Source organism: Hoplias malabaricus, chromosome 12 (assembly GCF_029633855.1).
Source record: "Hoplias malabaricus isolate fHopMal1 chromosome 12, fHopMal1.hap1, whole genome shotgun sequence".
Lineage (NCBI taxonomy): Eukaryota > Metazoa > Chordata > Actinopteri > Characiformes > Erythrinidae > Hoplias > Hoplias malabaricus.
Genome location: NC_089811.1, coordinates 25070342 through 25091130, shown reverse-complemented (window position 1 = coordinate 25091130; position 20789 = coordinate 25070342). Strand labels below are relative to the sequence as shown.

General features: G+C 37.3%; 1 protein-coding gene across 1 annotated transcript in view; it reads right to left on the bottom strand.

Annotated features, from left to right (window-relative positions):
- Window positions 1–20789, bottom strand: part of lrp1bb (low density lipoprotein receptor-related protein 1Bb) — a 471212-nt gene that overhangs the window by 281137 nt on the left and 169286 nt on the right. Inside the window, exon 5 of the mRNA XM_066685917.1 lies at window positions 56–175. Within this exon, the coding sequence (XP_066542014.1) occupies window positions 56–175 (120 nt within the window). The remainder of the gene's footprint in view (window positions 1–55; window positions 176–20789) is intronic.

Here is a 20789-nt window from a genome sequence, read left to right as displayed (position 1 = left end):
CGCAGAAAATGACCAGCGGTGAAGGTTGAATATGACCGGCCCTGAGGATGCGTACCTCTGCAGCTGCGCCCATCCTCGCCAACCTCAAAGCCATCTGCACAGAAGCAGAAGGTGCCATTCCTGGTCATAATGCAACCGTAACGACAGTGTAGCTCATGACACGCAGACAGGAGTTCTGCAGAAAGAGAGAGAGAAAGATGATTAGATTAGATTAGATTAATTAGGTGATTAGATTTGTCTACATAAAGCACACTAACAGATTATCTCATTAAAATACAGTAAAACATCCCAAAGAAACACAAAACTTAAAGACTTAGTTACTCATAGGTTAGAAATAGAAAGAAAGGTGTTACAGCAAAAGGACTATACAGTCACTGCAGGTTTGAACAGACACAGAACATTTTCAATCCTCCTGCGCAAACCAGACAGATATCAAAGTTATAGTTCATATATGTTATTATACTGTGTGGTGTGTGTGTGTGTGTGTGTGTGTGTGTGTGTGTGTGTGTGTTTATACATGAGCTCATTACACTTCATAAAAAAGAGGTATTTGAATTGAACTGAGATGAGAAATAGATCAATTTCTCAGAAACAGAAAAAGGGATGAAATACTGCTGTGATGGGCAGATACAGTCTGAGGGACAGAGGGGTGAGCAAGATCAGATGTACAGAGTGATGTGTAATGTTGTGTATAAATAAATGTATGTATGTATGTACTCAATTTGAATTTTGTAAATATTTAAATATATACTCACATGATTACAGTAACAATGTGATGTCAATATCATATACACTTTGTGTGTACTCTCTGTCAAAATGCCTTGGCAATATTTTAAAATTGTTCATATTAATGAGCTTATTTGCATTAAATTAAATTTAACTCAATGGGAGAGGGAGAGAGAAACAGAGAGAGAGAGAGATAGAGAGAGAGAGGACATAGGGTGAAAAAAAGAAGAAAAAAGTTGGCTGTAGACAGAGACAAACCAGAGAGAGTGGTGAAAATGGAGTGAGAGTGAAAGAAAGAAAATAAGAGACAGAGTGACAGAAACGAAAAAATGACAGAATGAGAGAAAGAACATCAGAATGAAATAAAGGAAGAAAGAGAGACAGAGAGAGAAAGGGAGATGTAAATTGCTTTTTGATTTCTCTCTCGCTCTCTGCTGCTTCCTCAGCCGTCAGCGCTGCGATGTGTGTGTGTGTGTGTGTGTGTGTGTGTGTGCGCTGACAGTCCTGAGCCAGAGGCGGGGATCAATAGAGCTGCATGCAGCAGAATCAGAGAGGTGCTTCAGACAGAAACAAGGCAATGAAATTACAAGAACACTTGTAACTGTTCATTTGAAAAAAAAAAAAAGAAAAAAAACTCTGAGAGAAGAGAAACAGAGCACCACGCTCTTAAATTGCCTCTCAACTCTCTAAAAACTTTCAAAAGCATACCTTTTCTCACAGACTGCAATAAACCTCTAGTATCAGAATCAACGCGAGCTGTCATTACACTAGTTTCTGTTTAAAAACCCACTGCACACATACCTTATCCAATTAAAGTATACAACCCACAGGCCACGGAAAAGAGCCCCCCACACAAACAGACCATCTTCTGTCCAATACGCCACACTGTAACAACTCAGTTACTGGGGCCTTGCAGGAGCCCGAAATGGCGTCTACTTTACAATATCTCTGTGGTACCACTCCGGATTAAAAAATGGGGATTTAAGTCTCTATATGGTGACCTGTTCCTGAAAAATGTGTTGCCACAAAAACAAGAAAATTGCACAAAATAGTAAAATATTTCTGTTTTCTCAATTTCTTTTGCCAAACTGTCTAAGGAGCTGGTTATTTTTTATTATTCTTTGCTTTTAAATTTTCAAGTAATCGCAAAAACATTAAAGTTGTAGTCTGGACTCATGGTTCTCAGCATCTTTTGATTCTTTTCCAAATAATCAATTGTCTGCCTCAATGTGTTTGTTATAATCATAAACACCAGTAATTCACCCCTTTCATTTCAGTTTAATGCTATTTGTGTGTGAGCAGGAAAATATGAATGATACCACAGTCTCAAATGTAACTGCTGCACCATTTAAGTCTAATAAGAAAAGCACTGGTGTTGGAGATTCAAAACCTAAACACACTGATGTTCAAGATCATTCTGCTACCAGCGAGACTAAGAGGTCCCTGAACAAGATGTGACTCTATACTTGTATCCGTATCCATTGAGACCTGAGCAGGAATCTTTTCCTGTGAGAATCCCACCACTGGTTATTCAGAATTTCTGATGACACTGATGATGAGTTGCTTATACTTTATATCCATTCGGAAAGAAATGAAATATCAGGCTGTTATTTTGCAGATTATTGCCGCTAACCACAGTCTATTTTAAGTCTATTTCTACCATCCTTTTCAATCTAAACTGGACTCAAAACTGCATTTTATACAAATATCTCAGTCTCAAATAATACAGTGGATTTCGCTTTACAGAAATCAAACTTGAAAATATTTTCTGAAAATCAGAAATGACTCACATTATTGGTTGGAGTTGTGCTTTTGTGTGGAGCGTGATGTGAAGATTACAAGTTACATATTGATTTAAAGCATTGCACATTTTATCCAATTTATGTTCAGTATATTTTATTCAACAAACAGTAATTTCCTACTTTAAAAAGGCACTTTCAGGTCACTGATTCTTTTTTCCTTCGTCATGTGGCAGCTGTCACTTCTGTGCTATGGTCTCTGTGGAATAGGAATGTAGCAACCTACAATTATTTCCACGCACTGCTACCAACAAAGGACACATCAACACATCTTTGAAAAACCACTGGTTTGCATTCAGGAAAATTTGTGGCAGGTCTTGACAAAAGCTGTTGCTCAGCCCAAAACAGCAGCTATTGTTAATCACTGTGTTATTGTGGGTGTGGGTTCAAATGTACAGATGTACATTAACAAATTATAACAAAGACTAAATGTTACCAGTTTCAATTAAACAGAGAACGAGGGGCCTGGCATTTATTTGCTTAAAATAAAAAAAGGGCTTGCGGAGAACAAAAAAACACGTACAAAAGAAACTTCGCAGATAAAGTTAAACAAGGCACATTAAACAATAGAAGTTATTGCTATTGTTACCACATTGCCATGCTGCCATAGTGTTTACACATGTATAACTTCTTGTATCTATGGCGTAATTACTGCTGATGTATTCATTGATTTCCAAGATACATGGATGTAAACACAAGTAAAAAGTGAATTTGATATACATGTGCTTTTGCATAAGCAGTAACACTAATGCACCTCTATAAGTGAGTGCCATTTTTTTTTTTTTTGCTTTTTGCCTTTTGATTTTTTGAGTGCTATAAAGAAGCTAAGGGCAAAAAAGAATGTGTGGCCATGACTGAGGGCTTTACACATTCATCACAATTCATTTCCACTGCTGAGCAATCACTGAGATCATAGCATTGAGGCACATTTATAAAATGCATATTTCAGCCACTGTGAAATATGCTGGCAACTCAGGCTCTAATGCTTTTCACCCACAAAAATATGGACTGCTCTTCTCCAAAGCTTTGAACACATCTCCTTTGTGTTCCACAAAACCTTCAGAGCACTTGCAGTGAGACAGAAGTAGCAGCGTTCCTCAGTGACAGCAAAAGAAGAAAAAAAAATTGGAAAAATAAAGGAAGAAAAATCACAGATACTCTAAAGCATTTTTCTGTCTCAATTGCTCATAAGTGGTAATGATAGCAATGTCTCTTGCAAACAAGACATTTTGTTATGTGTCTTCTGAAGAGGAGAAGAAAGTGTGGTTTGGTATCCTGCGTCCTGACACACAATCACAGAGGATATAAATGGAATATATACAGGCTTGTATATCAGTAAACAGAGACACAATTTTCATGCACAGATCATGAAAGAGAAAAGAGAATAAATCATTTGCATAGAAAAAGTATAAGGCTTGAATAAAAACACTGGCTTGAGAAAGATGATACAATGATGGTTCAGTGTTTCTGGCAAGTAGACCCAGCTTGTATATGTCAACAAATAATACTGGTGTTGTGACATGAAGAGCAACTTAAAGACAAGGCTGTTAAAATCTGATGCAATCACAAGCCCTTTTCGGCAGCAAAGGAGTCTGCTATCAGTGTAGGAGGCGCCAACTCTAATCGGCGGAGCTCAGAATGCATTCAGTGTGCATTTTGTGCACAGCTCCCTAAGTGCACTAAAGTGGCCTCTAAAGAGAATGAAGGATTAACTAAGATATATTAGAGGTGAGACTTTTCAAAACTAATTGCTCTATTTTAACATCTGTGGAAAAGCAAAACTGTCAGAAAAGTTCCACATTAATCACTGGTACAGGGTCTGCATTGAGTGGATGAATAAGGTAGTGAATAACACCATCTCCTTCCATACATCAGACTGGAGTTTGCTGCATTTCCCCACCCTGGCAAGAATCTTCAAGTTGCAGCCAAACTCCAAGCCGACATACTAAACATAAACAGTAAAAAGACAAAAGTGTGCATAACGATGCAAGATAATTATGCATTCATGAAAACAGCTGAGCAATAGCAAAAAATAATAATATTAAAAAAAATTGCAGATAACAGGTGTTGCTGGGAGCAGAGGGGTTACTTATGTGCAGCTGTGGAAAGTCAAGGGCTAACATAGGAATTAGCAGGCTGGCTAACTCACCTGTTATCTGGAGCCAGAATACAACAGTGGCCAAACATTTGTAGGCGCTTGCTTGCTGAATATTTCCGGTGAAATGTAGGGAATAAATTAGGGTTTGTAATTGAAGTAACTTATACCACCATATTTAATAATGTGAATGGTATTTCGAAATGACAACATGTCTGGTGTGCCATATTTCTGTTCTGCACAAGACAAAATGAGGTAATTCACATGCATTTAAGAGAGTCACAGTGCCTTGGGAGCTCACCAACTGGTGATGTCACACTCTGAAACTCACAGTTGTAAATGTAGTGGCTGGTTCTGCTTAAAAGTGAGAGCAAGTAAGCTAAAAACAGACAAAACACTCCAAAGACACTTCAATCGACTATCTTATAAACGTGTGTGATTTGAGCCTCAGTTCACTGGAACACGGTGTGTGCTGTGGGCCTGTTATATGACTTATCCAGGCATAGTTGGCCAGCTACCGTTTGCTTAATTATCAAACTTTTTTGCTTCTCTGCCAGTCGTAGTTTTTACCACAAACAGAATCCCTTTACTCGACATTGTGCTGACAGATATGAGGCTCAACACAGCATAGTACCATGTACAGTATTGGTATTTTGAGGTGCAAGGTGTGAGAGCATGGAAAAAGTGAATAGCGCCCATAGGGATAGGTATACTCCTCAATAAGGAGTGTCTACCCTCTTTTCTGCAGAAAAATGCAGCTACAAAAACCATTAGCCAAGCTGGTACAGTGAAGGCCAGCACCTACAGCTCCTGATACATTTAAAGCCAGCCACTGCCACCAATGCACAGCTCAACACTTTCAGAGGAGAACACTAACTGCCCAATTATTTTGCCAAATTTTGAGAATTTTTGTTGAGTGATGGTCAGGGGGAGTCATCCTTCCCACCCAGAGAGAGTTAGGCCAGTGGTGCTCTCTTTGTCAGCCATGCTGGGCCACACTTGAATAATGCTCTTCTTCATAATAAGCACCAAAAGAAATGTGCAATGTCAATATAAAAGCAGTCTGCCCTTTGCTAGGATTGAAGAAATGCTGCAGAGTTTCCTCTGATCCTGCTATCTCTGTCTGCTAAGATGTCAGAGCACCACATTCATGTTTTCTAATTGGAACGCAGCCGGCTCCATACAGACAGAGCACACACAATGCCAGGAGACAGATATTTAGGACTAATCCTCATATCTACTACCAAACAACAAGCCGCCGCTCTTCTGACCAGACACACAGCCATTCCAGTAAACATGCACACCACATTTTTTTTTGGCACAAGCTACTTCACTGATAGCTTACAAGCACAATACATTGCTAACACTGTTGGCTTACAGTTCATATAATTTGAAGGACATTATTATATTAGTTTAACAGACTAACATATTAGTAAGTGACTACTCTTTGAGACAGCTTTACACTAGATTTTAAAGCATTTCTGTGAGGATTCAATGGCATTCTGCCTTGAGAACCTTAATGACATTCATCACAAAGGTACAGTTTATTTTCCACAGCCCATGCTCCTGAGCATTTCATGCCTATCCATGTCCACATCTGAATAGCTGTGTGTATATCAGGTGCAACTTAATAGAGTGTAACTGACTGATTTTAAGGTTTACCTTGTAAAGTTTGGACATGTGGTATAGCACAGAAAAAAACACACATCCACACCAAAGAAAAGCAAAAACAGAACAGTAGTAACAACGACTTGTGGGAGTATAATACACAGAAGAGCTCTCACCATTTATCTTAATTAAAGAACGCTTGAGAAGGAAAAAGAGGAGTAATACACTAATATAATTTTGTAGCATTTTGTATTAGTGGACTCTTCTGTCTTCTCCAGGGGCTCTGTATGGGGGATGTTTTGCCACACCATCTGAGACAGTAAGTCAAAGCTTTCAAACAAAGATAATGGAACATTTCAATTTAAGAAGGCACTCTGAAAGCAAAGCTGCTAAAGCCTTCGATAATGTGAACGTTTATGAAAGCAATGTCTGCATATTTCATAACCACGACCCACTATCTTCAATGATATTAAAACTTTTTTTTTTTTTTTTTTTTTTTTACATAAATCGCTTTTTATTCAACATCTGAGATGTAAAGAGGGTCATTCAGAGTGTACTGATGTGAAATGGTGTAATAGAAGGAAACGGCATCTCTGAAAGTAACAATATTTACTATGCACTATAGGATTACATAATATAAAATGTCTAGCTTAATATTAAGTGTCTATACAGTTATAATGGCATACATAAAGATAACTTATGTAACAACTGTGTAAGTACTTGGGATTTATCCACTGTTACGGATGAATTACTGTAGTAGAGCTAGAGCATTGTGGGCTTCCAGCCACTAACATTACTGGCCTCACCAAAAACCATCTACAGTCTGAAAATGGGTCCTTAGCAGGCAGAGGTTTCAGCCAGTGTTTTGTTGTTTTTTAGCCAGTTTTCTCCCCATTAGTCATTGCCAATTCCACTAAACAGCAAGTTCAGCCCCGGAAACACAATGCAACCAAGCAAGGGGAGTAAAGGCTAGCACATGCTCCCCCCAAGACATATAACGTCAGCCACGTCATACATAACTTCAGCATACGACTGAAGAAATCATGACTATGGTTTGAATTCCTGTTTAGGTAAAGGGCAAACCATTAAGAACGGATTACTATGCTTTGATTCTCTGCTGAGGTTAAGCACAGATCATTAAGAGCAGAGGACTATAGGGTTCAATGTCCTCAGGAGATCTACAGATTTAGAGGTTTATAGATAGGGATCTAGGAAAGAGAGAGAAACAAAAACACCTGGCCAAATTACCAACAATACAAACCTATTCCCATATATCTACATTCAGAACTCCCAGAGCACACCAACAGCAAGCAGATGCAATATTCTGCTCTTCTGCAAACATTCTGTTTAGTTCAGAATACACAAAAAGTACAAAAAGTGCAATAAACCCGAAATGGCTGTTCATCACAGATATGCTGTGTTTGTAATAAGCTTCTGAGGGTGGCTCCTTGTGCTTGGCACTAGCTCAGCCCACTAAAAACTAGAACTGAAAGTGGTTCTAGAGCATGATGTGATACCTTTGTGTACAGGGTAGGACTAGTTCTTCATCAAGAAGAAGACTGCTGACTAGAATAAAACCCCATGTGAATGTTTTCTACTAAATTATTCTGCCCTACACAGCCTACTCTGCATGTTCCCTTTCTTTACAGGGTTTTTTTCTTCTTTTTTGCTGCTTGAAAAGTGTTTACCAGATTCAATACCTCATTTCCTGTGTTTACCAACTGCCAACAATAGTGTGGCACACAGTGACAGAAATACTACACAGACGCCAATGGAAATTACATTCTTTACACAGTAAGTCTGGAAAATGTGAAAATATCACAGCAATTATACATACACTGCAGTGAGTCGCCTGACAAACGGTATGTACATGATGTACATTTTGCTTCTGTTATAGTCCTGAACTCACTGAGGAAGAACTAAACACTGGCATACGACATGGAAATAGCTTGTTAAGGCCACTTTGGATTTAGACACAACTGTGGAACACACTAAACTTACTATGTCCATATATTTTCATAACTATTTTAACCATACACTCTCAGAAAAAAAAAGTACAGTAGAGGTACATTATTGGTCATTAAAGGTACAAACTGTGTGAATGTACCTTTAAAGCTACAACATCGGCTTCAGAGTCCAGTTGTGTTCCCTAAAGGTACATTAAGTTCTCTTCTCCAGAAGGAGAGGTGAATATTTGTAATCCTTCATTGGAGAACTGTGTAAAACAAGAGAATATAAGTCCTAAAGATGAAATGGGATGTATGAAATCAACAAAATTTTAAAATTTAAAAATATAATAAAACAAGGTACAATAATGTTCCCTAATTAAAGGTACGAATATGTACCCTTGATGGTGACAATTTTTCTAACAGTGTACTTTTATATTTTTCTTACAACTCTGAGCTCACCTAAGCAAATCTCTGAAGGAATTCATCAAAATGACCAAATAAATGATCAAAAAAGTACATTTTATTGCTTACTATATTATATCTGTTTTTGGGTAGCAGGTCATGAGTCCTTTATTAACAAGGCTTTTTTTTTATAACATGTGCCTTTAGGTGTCAAATAACATAAATAATACATTATCTATTTAAAATCCCTGCCTTTACAATTGGACTTTTGAGAGACCATGTAAAAGTGGTGTGCGCACTGGATACTGAAATCTTTTAAAAACCAAGCACATCTAAGTCACTCAATCAGAAACCATGTATATCCATACTCTACTAGTGTTACTACCAGCTCCCTCTAACCACACGCATGACCTTTCAAAGACCTGCAGTCAATAGGTTAAAAGGGGACACAATATGAAGATTCATGTTTTCAGGGCACGTGTGCACACAAACCCACAAACTGATTAAACTAGTGAAGAGAGCTCCTTATGCTATAAAGGAACAGGGAGTGAAACAAGCCATTTGAAACAGGGCTGTTTAGACAGGGGAGAATGGTGCAGTGGTGCTTGACACTTGTGGTATTTTGACCAAAGCCTGTCACTGACATTTCAGTGAGACCCTGGGGAAATAGTGTTAACTTTTATGTCCCCTTTAAAGACTACAAGTTCAATACTGGAAGATGAAGAAACCCTCAACAACAGTTCCTTAGAAGGTTGAAGGTGGTAAAGCAGATTTTATACATATATGACTAGAGGTTGATAAGTAGCCCTTATGATGTATTAATAGTGCTGATTAATACTCTATTCAATATTGTTCAATATTATAGTATTTGAAACTACACAAATACAGAACCCTGGATCCCACTTGTTGTTGATTCTTCACAAAAAATTTTAATTTTAGATCTTTATGTTTGAGGCCTGAAATGTGGCAAAAGGTTGAAAAGTTCAAGGGGGCTGAATAATTCCACAAGGCACTGTATATAGTTCATTAATTGAAGGTGTTGACCCTTTGGGTTTATTAATGAAAAAGAAAAGTGCTGTCAGTATTAAACTGAAATAGCACACACCAACTCGTTCAGCCTTGTACAGCTACACTGATAATGAGACTGAAAATAAAGTATATGTCTTGTAAGAGAGAAAAATGCTACCACACAAATTCTTTATTCTGTTGGTAGACCCACTACAGGTGGTTATTGGGCCAACAGGTCTAGTAAAATTCATAAAATCAGCAAAAAACAGCAGCAGGACAAGAGAGAGCTCACTGAATTTGTGGCATGGCTAACAGGCAGCTGAAACAGGGACTAATGTTACCACACACCACATGACATACAGTGTCAAAAATCCCAGAAAAGTGTTTGTAAACAAGGGCATTTAGTGATGTCCGGTACCCTCATTAAACACAAAACTCTACACACTATTGCAGACACCCTGCATCAACTGCCACTAGCAGCAGTCAGTGATTTCCAGCAATGTTCACTGTCCCTGAGCTGTACTATAGAGCTGCATTATGTTAAATTTATAACCTCACCAATATTTCATGTTCTTGCAATTTAAACTGATGATAATCTTATGTTTTCCATCTCAGCTAAATGTTTCTTACTTAATCACATCAGTACTTCAGTACTTTCAGAAAGGTAATCTTCTGTTTTTGAGTTCAAACACTTCCATTAGGGTTTTAAAGTTTAAAAAAATGTCTAAGATAACTGTCTCTAAATTGCTTGGGATGCTATGAAGTTTGGAAATGGAGGAGATTCTTATCCCTCCCCAAGCCTGTTCTACTCACAAAGATCACTCAAAGAGGCCAGTTAGTAGGGTCACAGAGTAACCCAGAATAATGATCTTGTTCTATTTTTGTAACATGGTGGTGGTAGTACCATAGTTTTGTTGGTCCTTGATCACTGATTGAGTAACGGATCCTAATTTATATTAGGAAATTCTATAAGAAAATATTTTATATTTAAATATTTTAGCAGAAAACAGAAACTGAAATTCTAGGGAAAGAGTGTATTGTGGTACGACAAGAACCTAAAGAAAGCAGTTCATGGGAAGAAATTCACCAATATTAGAGTTGAAGTTGTTTTATTTTTAACAGTGAAACATTCCACCAAGCAGATGTGCAGAACTATTGAACAGTTCATCAAAAGGTTCAGTTGCGGTTATTGCTGCACAAGAGGGTCATACCAGATACTGAAACCATGGGTTGACATATTTTTTCCACTCACAGATACATGATATTGGATATATTTCCTCTATAAATAAATGATCAAGTGTTAGATTTTTGACTCATTTGTTTAATTGGATTCTCTTTCTCTACATTTATGTCATAGTTATACAAAAATATAGACAATTCTTACCAAACATAAATACAAAAAATAGTATGTATAGTAAACTTCAAACTGTCAGCCTGAATTTAAGCATCCCAAATGCTTTTTCTGAGCAGTCTCCAGTCTATGTGATGCTGCAACACATATCCAATGTTGTCCAAACCATTATCCAAACCATTAAACCATTAATGCCAACAAAATCACAGAGCAAGCTAAAGTGCAGCTTGATCAGGAAATGACATTAAATTTACATGATTAACCCCAGGGGCCTTTGAGTAGCTCATAGCCTATGTCCAGCCTTTTCTAAATGAGCTGTATTTATTTACCCTCTACTTCCCCAAACACATTCATTGAAGACCATAAGCAGATTTCAAAATTAGAGCACTTCACAAAACGTATGAGCGATTTGACCACTCCATATCTCATAAACAGCCATAATCATTTTACTACCTTCCTCCAAATACGTTGATTACAGTCCTGCTAGATTCCTCTACCCATTGTATGGGCCAGAATAAACAGTGATGGCACAACTCCAAGGCTGCAAAAAGGAGGCCACACAGATGGTCTGGCCACGACACTGGTAGTAGTGCTGCTCCTCCACCCACACCAAACTGGTGCTTGATCATGAGAGAAGAGAGAGGGGCAGCCCAAATTTCCACCTCTCCATATGGGCTAATTACAAGCTCTGGGGACCTCTATGGCCTTTGTGTCTCCAAGGCTGGCCTTCACTGGGCCTCTTCTCTCCATCCCGCAGCCCTCTAATTAATGTGGGACCAAATTAAGATGCTGACCTGAGTGCACAATGCAGCCATCCCAAGATGGAGGCATGTTTAGTAACCATGCCATGGATCTGCCCCCAAATTAGCAGCCGATTTTATTCGTAGGGCTTGCAGCTAGATCTCTCTGGACAGTTCACAAGGCGAGGCTCAAATGTGAAGAGCACTGTTATTGGGTACAAAAGAGAGTATGAGATTTTATGTAAAAAAATAAAATAAAATAAATAAATACTCCCTAACTTTTATAATGAGACCACTTGGAGATTTCAGCAGAGGAGCCCAGTACACATAGGCCTCAACCGACTGGTGCAGAGTCTGAAATTCCCTCTTTTATACCATCCTTCTCCTCAGATGTCTCACTCTCAAAACATTGCCATTCTACTTGTTTTGACAGGAAAAGAACACAATATGATTTTTTTTTCCAAGCCCCATGCACCATCCAGAGAAAATAAATGAACACTACAACTTATATTTCACATGCAGATCAAGTTGTACTTCTTTCTTGCTGTGATGGAAAATACAATGTTTCTTATCATGTGACTACAGTGCTGAAAATTACTGTGTCCTGTAACTGGAGTAGAATTCATTCAAATGTCGCAACAATAGCATCAACGGATTTTATAGAAATACAAACACGTGCACACACACATACACACACACACACACACACACACACACACACATTGTAGACATTTTGCATGTATACAGTTTATTTTGTACAACATGGATAAACCATACTGTGGGGAAAAATCAAGGCTAATAACTGTATAATATTTTTTTAATAATTCTTAAAACTTGCTATAAGTTGTATTTTATGAAGTTTAAGATATAAATGTATTTAAATTGTCAGTTACCATTTACTAATTGATCTGTTCATTACCTGAACAGCGAATAAAACCTAGTCATCAGTTCTTAATGACCTCTGCTTTACTCCAGCAGGGTATCAAAGCTTTAAAATCAGCTCTTACTTATCACTGACTCTCACAAAATTCTGACTCCATCTTCTGCACAGAAGACAGCAGTTTTACACTATACACCAGCTACACATTATAGCATTACCCTCATTATTCTGAAGAGTTGATGATGTTACCTGATGTGAGACACAGTAATATATCAAGATGAAAGAAATGTGTTTTACAGCTCTAACATTGTGTGGTTTCACTGTAGATAATGTGACTCAGTAAAATTAATATGTTACATTTATAGCATATCATTTCTGCAGTGATTTGGGGATAATTTTCTCTGTATCACATACATAGATTAAACTGTATGTACTGAATATTTTTAAGTAACTACACTCTTTAAAATAAAGGTGCTACCAAATATTCTTTGAATGATGCCATTGAAGGACCATATTGGTTCCATAAAGAACAATTTTGGTTTAAGAAATGCATGCCTGAAGAACGTTTAAAAGTCTTAAGGTTTTTTACCAATTTAAACTATTAGCAAAAATGTTTTTTTATGGAAACAAAAGTGGTTCTTCTATGGCATTGGTCAAAGAACCTTTTTAGCACCTTTATTTTTAAGAGTGTAAGAAACTAGAATTTTATTTATGGGTAAATTCAAAATTCATTACCATTATATTCCCATACCATTATACTCATTAGCCAATTATTAAATGCCACCAAACAAATCATGCATCATCATGAAGAGAAAATAAATAAAGAAGAATAACACACTAAGTAGAAAAACACATTAATCAGAACAATTAATATTTTCAGAACATTATGTACCCAAACTTGGCCTTTATTACAAATTTCCTTTTGGTTTTTCAGTGACACCCATAGATTCCTTTAAGCACCATCAAGTTTCATCATTTGGACATATTTTTTAATCTTTCACAAGAAAAAAAAAACAAGAATACAGCTTTATTTTTTCCTGTCTCTCTAAAACTGTTTATGACTAAGTGGAGATAAATAAATAAATGAAACGTTGAATCAAAGATGCCTTAAAAATAGGGCAGGTTGATAAAGAGCTAAATATGGACCTAGTCATTTCCTCACTGTACTCAGATAACCAAAACATAAATAAGACCCATAATTCGTCATTGATTTTTACACTCCTTGTAAAGCCTCTAGAAGCTGATGCTGAAACGGAATAATAAGCCCAAGATCGTACAGGAGCTTAATTCATCTGTTAACAGACAAAGACCAGAAAGGTTGATCTAGACGTTAGCTGTCTTCTTCAAAACAAACTAAGCCTGCAGATGAGGCCTATGACCGTGATGTCACTCTATCGATATTTTCCTGACAATAGCAACTGTGCAAATTGCTCAAACCTCAATTAACTTTTTAATCAATTCCTCTTGCTGAAGAAAAAAAAAAAAAATCCCAATAACAAGATCAGATGTTGCCAGATTGTTTCCAGGCATCACAGAAAGAAGTAAAGATCTGACTGATTCAGGCGCTACTGTATAAACAGAGGAAGACATCAAATATTGATTTACTGACTTGTCACTTCCCAGATTCCAGGGCCTGGGTACCAAACCCCTTTTCTCCATGGATAAAGATGGAGTGATCACATTTCAAACTGTCAAAGTTCTTCTCAGCTTGCCATCTACTTCTGGATTAAATATGCTAAAAGTCACTTCTGCACTTTGGAGATTCAATTAAAATCTGACAGTGTCTGAATCTCAGTTGCATCATTCTTCCATGCTTTTAATAAACAGTGTTTTTGGAAAAAAGGAAAAGAAAGGAAAAGAAAAAAATATATATGATTTCACAGAATTGCACTACTTTTTTTATCCACAAAGACACATACAAACAAGGTTTATCAATATGACTTTCTACAGAAGCCTCACTAATCACCAGAGTCAAAGATGCAATTTAAACTGATTGCACTTCTGTGTTAAATAAATGTGTAGGTTTGGAACAGGTGAGATGGGGACTGCTTGTAAAAATTAAGCTATTTTGTATGTTCTGCTTTCAATTTGTGAAAGACTGCCTCACTGCTAGTCCTGGAAATGAAGCATGGGAATAATAATAATAAAAAAAGATAACTTTACCACCATAGACACAGAAACAGAAAAGAACAGAGAAGACAGAAAGAAATTTTGTAGCTCAAAGAAAAGCAAAGCATTCAAAGATTTCAAAGACTTTGATTCTGTGTCTCATTGTCTGGATTCCCCACGCAATCTAAAGTTTTCCTCTGCAACGCTATATAATGTAGCACTAACTCCTTTTCACAGCAGCTACAAAATGTAATCTCTGACCTGGTTTGGACATTATCTGTGCAAAATTAAAGCTTTCAAGAATGCATATGGAAATGGAGAGATACAAATGTTTCCACAGTAAGGGTGTTCTCACCCTTGTTGCTCACTAACAGCTCAACACAGGCCCTGTCTACACAAAAAACAACATTTTCACAAATGCCTTCTAAGGTGGATGTTTTTTGAAGCCTCTATTTTCAGTGTGGTCATGTGGATGCACCCAAAAATGTGAAGCAGAATGAGAGCTTCTGCTCCATCACTTCTCACTGTGGTGCACTCTTGCTGGAGTAAAAAAGTGGTTCATTCTCATTTAAAGGAACAATGCGCTACAACAAGTCATTATAAACATGGCTGTTTAGATAGCGAACAATGGTTCTGCGGTGCTTGTGTTACATTGATCAAATCACGTCTCGAATCCCCAGAGGATTGTGTCAAGTTGTGGAAAATCATGTGCCTCACCTGTAAATGAGGCACATGATTGTACACTATTTGTACTGAGAAGGTATGAGCCGTGTCCAGCGATCACTTCTATTTCCTAACTGCACAACGGCAGATATAAACCCAGACAAAATAAGGTGTTGAATAACACACAGAGGAATGAAAGAAAGTCGTAGGTAAACAAGCAACAGAAAGTGACAGGAGTTCTAAACTGCATTCTACCCCAGCGCTCTATTCCATTACATGGTTAGGAATTTAATAAATATAGCAATGTGTTGGAGTCCTATAATTTTTTTTCTTTCTTGGAAACGGAAAAGAGAGCAGGAAATGACTTGTGCCATATTCACAGATATTCATCGTTGGACCAGAGACCATTCTTCTCACAGTTGCCCTGGCCCTGGAGGGTACTGTTTGTTTGTTTGAATTGGCAGTAATGAAAAGTTAATCAAGTGAGATAATTGAATGCTGTTGAGAGGCTGTGAGAGGGAGGGAAAGAACATGTGCAACATTGTTTTTCATTACTTTGCAAGGGCAGCATTATCTATTAATAACAGCACCCACCTACACACCCCACCACCAAATAAACATGAATAAATAAGTATAACGGGCAATTTATATCACTATGAAAATGTGTACCAGACTTATAACAAGTTTATTCAAGATAATGTACTTGTTTATTGGCTTCTAGACATACATGGAACAAAGACAGACTCATGAATGTTTTAGAATGTTACAAATAATACTTTCAATATGGATGCTGGTGGATGATGAACTAAATATTTTTTAATGTTTAATAATGTATGTAACTCAGGTTCATTCATTTCATGCACATGCTTATTTTACATTTATATTTATACATTTACAGAGGTTGTGGTAGATGTGTTAGTGTGTGTTGTGCTAGAATGAGTGGATCAGACACAGCAGTGCTGCTGGAGATTTTAATCTTCCTCCTGTGTTTGCTTTCTGTTACTACCTCTTATGTTAATGGGTGTCTTAAATCAGCTATAAGATACCCTAAAAAAAATTAATTATCAACCAATTTGTTTCTTGCCTCTTGTTTACCTTGTTAGGCTTCCTTATCCATTAAAGAATTTTTCCTTGTTGCATACAGTGAACTGGAGATTTATACTCAACAAAACACAAACTCTAAACTGACTTGGCCTTACATGTCTGGACATGTCTGTCTTTCCTTGTTTTGTGAAACATGCAAAGATAGAAGCTCCTACCTGAAGCTCAAGACCCCAACACAAGAGGAAGGTTAAACCCCTCAATGTCCCTGCTGGACTGAGAATAGTCCAGCAAACCATATCCAGCCTAGAGGACTAGCAGAAGACCAAAACAATCTGTGGTACAACAGATGAGCTACTGTCTCTGACTTTACATTTACACGGTGGACCAAAGGTATTAAATAAATTAAAAGTATGTCTAATAGAGTGGTCAGCGAGTGGACAGAGCATTTTTACTATACCAGTGTAGCACGCACTAACACATCACCACCACTTCAAAGTCACTGCAGCTCTGAGAATAATGGGTATATAATACTGCTCTATTCTGGGTCTGACCATGCAAGGACAATGTTACATTTTTACTACAGTATGTAATTGTCAGTGGTGGACAAAGTACACAAACCATGTACTTGATTAAAAGTACAGATATTCAAGGTAAAATATTACTCCAGTAAAAGCAGACGTCCTCATTGTAGATCTCCACTTGAGTAAAAGTACAGAAGTATTTACCTTCGAAAGTAGTTAAGTATCGAAATTAAAAGTGCCATGAGGTATTATAGCTCTAATGTTTTTAATGTCTTTTATTATTTTTGAAACAAGATTCATGCTTAACACAATGTAGGTGAAAAGACTCTAGTGTCACTTTTGGTTCCCCAGTCTTTTAATAGAATGTCATTAATTAGTCTGACACTGAACACAGCAGAAATGACCAAAGATTAAATACAATGAATGATGTTATATCAAATATTACATACACCCAAGCTGCTGCCCCTCCAAACCAACAGAGGTCGCTGTCTCCTGAGTATTAAACACAATTTATGCTTCTGTGTTGAACCTATGCCATTGGCTGTGTGGTCTGATGACCAAATTTCTGGAAATGTAACTCATTGCGTCTACACAGAACACAACGGACAAACAATGTTCAAGTTGCTGAAGTCAAGAAGTCTAGAAATGTTAACTCCTCTACAGTACATTCTCTAAATCATGCACTTAAAAGATTCATAAAATTAACACCACTACATCGTGTACTACATAGGGCTGAAGATGATGTAGGAAATTCAGCCCTAGTGGTTTGACGGTGTAATTGCAGAGCATCGCAGACACCAACGCACAAGTATTAACTTTCACAATGGCATAAGACACTTGTGCAGGCAACGACATCGGCTCTGCATTGAGTCAAAAAGCAAAAGCATAATTTGTCCTTTAGTGTGTTCTCTGCACCAGAACATGTTTTTACGCATTTAGGAACACTAGGTAAGATTTGTTTCTTTTTCAGCCCCTGTGACACCCCCTAGTGCAATTGGTAGGGAGTAGAAATGACAGAGGCTCTATTCTCCCTATTATAGGTCAGTGAAGCATCACAATGACTTTGAAGCTGTAATTTTAATGTAATAAAAATATTACAGTGTTCCTTTAGTCTCTCGAGTTTTGTCTACATAGTTGCAGAATATAGTGTGAGCTATTTCTGCAATTCTTAGAAACTTGTTTCTTTTTTCTTTTTTTCGTTACTTTTTGCCTTATGCTCGTTTATGTCTTTTGGACTTGTTTGTCTCTTTGTACTGGTTTTTGGGTTTTGGAATATTTCCTCTGGTTCTGACCTCATTTAATTTGCTTAGCAAATTTCTGAATGACTCCAACTGACTGAGTGAAGTCTCCATCAGAAACCTCTTTTAGACCCGGAATTTCTAACCTGGGCCTAATCTAACTACAGCATGGTGGCATGATGGCAGTAGTCTAATTTAGCTTGAGCAGAGGAATGAATATATACAAAGAAAAGCTAATAAAGATAGTTAAGCATTAGTGAAAATCATATCTTACAATACTTTGTAGTCCAGGACTAGGCTGGAACGTGAACCCTCAGAGTTTTGGGTTGACTTCTTTGTGGTTAAATTTTTTCAGCTCCTCAAAGACCAGGGCGTAACCCACTTTTAAGGGTGCAGTCAGTGCAATGTGCAGGAAATCAAGGTTACATCCAGCTGAATGTGAGTAAATTGTTTGCTGGGAGGGTTCTGCCCCCCTCCTAATGGGACACCCAGCCACATAATAAGAGCAGCAGAGATCCATTTCAGTTCAGAATTGCTGGACTATATATATATATATATATATATATATATATATAAGGGTCAAGCTGCTCTGATGAGGCGATTTCCAGCAGCTATCAGGAATCCGATTTCCAATACAAATTGTGTTTACTCCCCAAAAATTTTCAGCTGTCAGGAAGAAAGAATCTTGGTAAGTATAATATCTTCCTCAATAGGCTCATATAATAACAGCACTTTCCTGCCTTTTCCATTACCTCAAGACTGTGGGACTCAAAAGTAAAATGATAAACCACCCAGAAATGCCTACTATGTGTGTGTGTGTGTGTGTGTGTGTGTGTGTGTGTGTGTATGTGTGTGTTTGTGTCTGTGTGTGTGTGTGTGTGTGTGTGTGTGTATGGGTGTGTGTGTGTGTGTGTGTGTGTGTGTGTGTGTGTGTGTGTGTGCGTGTGTGTGTGCGCGTGTGTGCGCGTGTGTGCGTGTGTGTGTAAACATTGTGCTACTGGCAACATCAAGTATGCAGTGGAATTAAAACTTTCATAACCCAAACTATGGAATAACAACTTGACTAACCATTCTCTGTTGTGTGCTTAAATGTTATTCAGTGCAGCCATGACAGAGCTCAAAGTAATCAAAAACATCAAAAGTTAACTAACAGAACCTATGACCAATCTGGCAGTTATGCAGCAATGTTACATCATGACCATGCCTAACTAGCTCAAAAATAAAAGCTCAGACAAATGTCCAGATGCAGTTGACAAAATAATATTACAATTATGTTTATTAGAAAATACACATTAGAAATGTTTTTTTGACAATGATAGTAAATAAAGCATAAATAAACCAAACAGGAGCTTCCCTGTCCTGCCAGGTGTCAGGCAGTTTCATGACTACATTTCCCAGCATTCTCCTGAGGGTGTCTCTCTACAGCCAATCCCAGTCAAGTTCACTGATCTGCATCACTCGAGTTTTAATCATGCAACCCTGTCTCTCTAGCCATTTAAACCTGAACTCCTTTCTTTGCTTAATATTGCTCTTGTGATTTTCCAGTGTATATTAAGTGAATTTCCTTGTATTTAGTGTTTTTAACCCAGTTCTGTTCTCACATTACTGCCTCTCAGCCTAGCCCTTGTCAGCTTTGTTTGCCTAATTGTTTGTGTGTTTTTGGTTGTACACCTTTCTTCTTTCATCTTGCTCTGTCCAAAGTGGGAATAACTGTAGATGAAGGAGTCAGTGTTAAACAAATCACCACCCTTCAACCAAAACTAAACTGTGGAAGAAAGACAACTCCACAACCCCACCCCCAAAAACATAGCAGCTACTAAAAACAGGACAGTCTTAACCTATTATTAATCTCTCTGTGATTTATTGTCATTTATGTAACTGACAGATAATATTGATATGAAGTCATATTCTATCTATATTTCAAGTTGCAAATGCTAGTTAATAGTTCAAATATTTACTTTATATATTACGCCAGGTATGCTCTCATTATTGTTGCATATGTTTAATGCCTTAATTCATTATATAATTCTTTGTCTTATCCAGGGAGGGCAACAGAAATATCGAATTAACTTAATTCTGAATGATATTCTTTCACAATGTTATAATGATATAGTAATACAGTGATAAATAGATGAAAAGTTAAAGTAAATTAAAAGTGGGCTGTTATTTTATCAGCTAACAGATATTCAAAATCTGTATTTATTTCTGTTAATTTAGAAGTAGCAAAAGAACCCAAGTGTACAGGCAACAAATTATGTCTGCATTCTTTCCCAAAACTTTTTAATAATAATTACCTGCAGAACATTAATTAGTCTGAGCGCATGCTTTATGCATAAAGATTCATTACAGACAACCTTAGGTGTTGTGTCTGAACAATGAAATGTATAATCAGGTGAAGGCAGCTATTTACTGTTCTCACTCGACACCACTGAATGCTTATTGTATCTGTCACTCATCTCGCACGAAACAACTCATTATTTTTGAAGGATCTCACAAGATATGACTAAACAGTAAACTCACCAGTCAGTCAGAACACTCTTTGTTTTAAAGGGCTCTGTGAGCCACACAAATAAGTATTATTTTCTTTCAGTGTGTTTTGTGAGTTTTGAAACCATTTACAGAAAAGACACCAATCAGCCATAACATTACTACCACC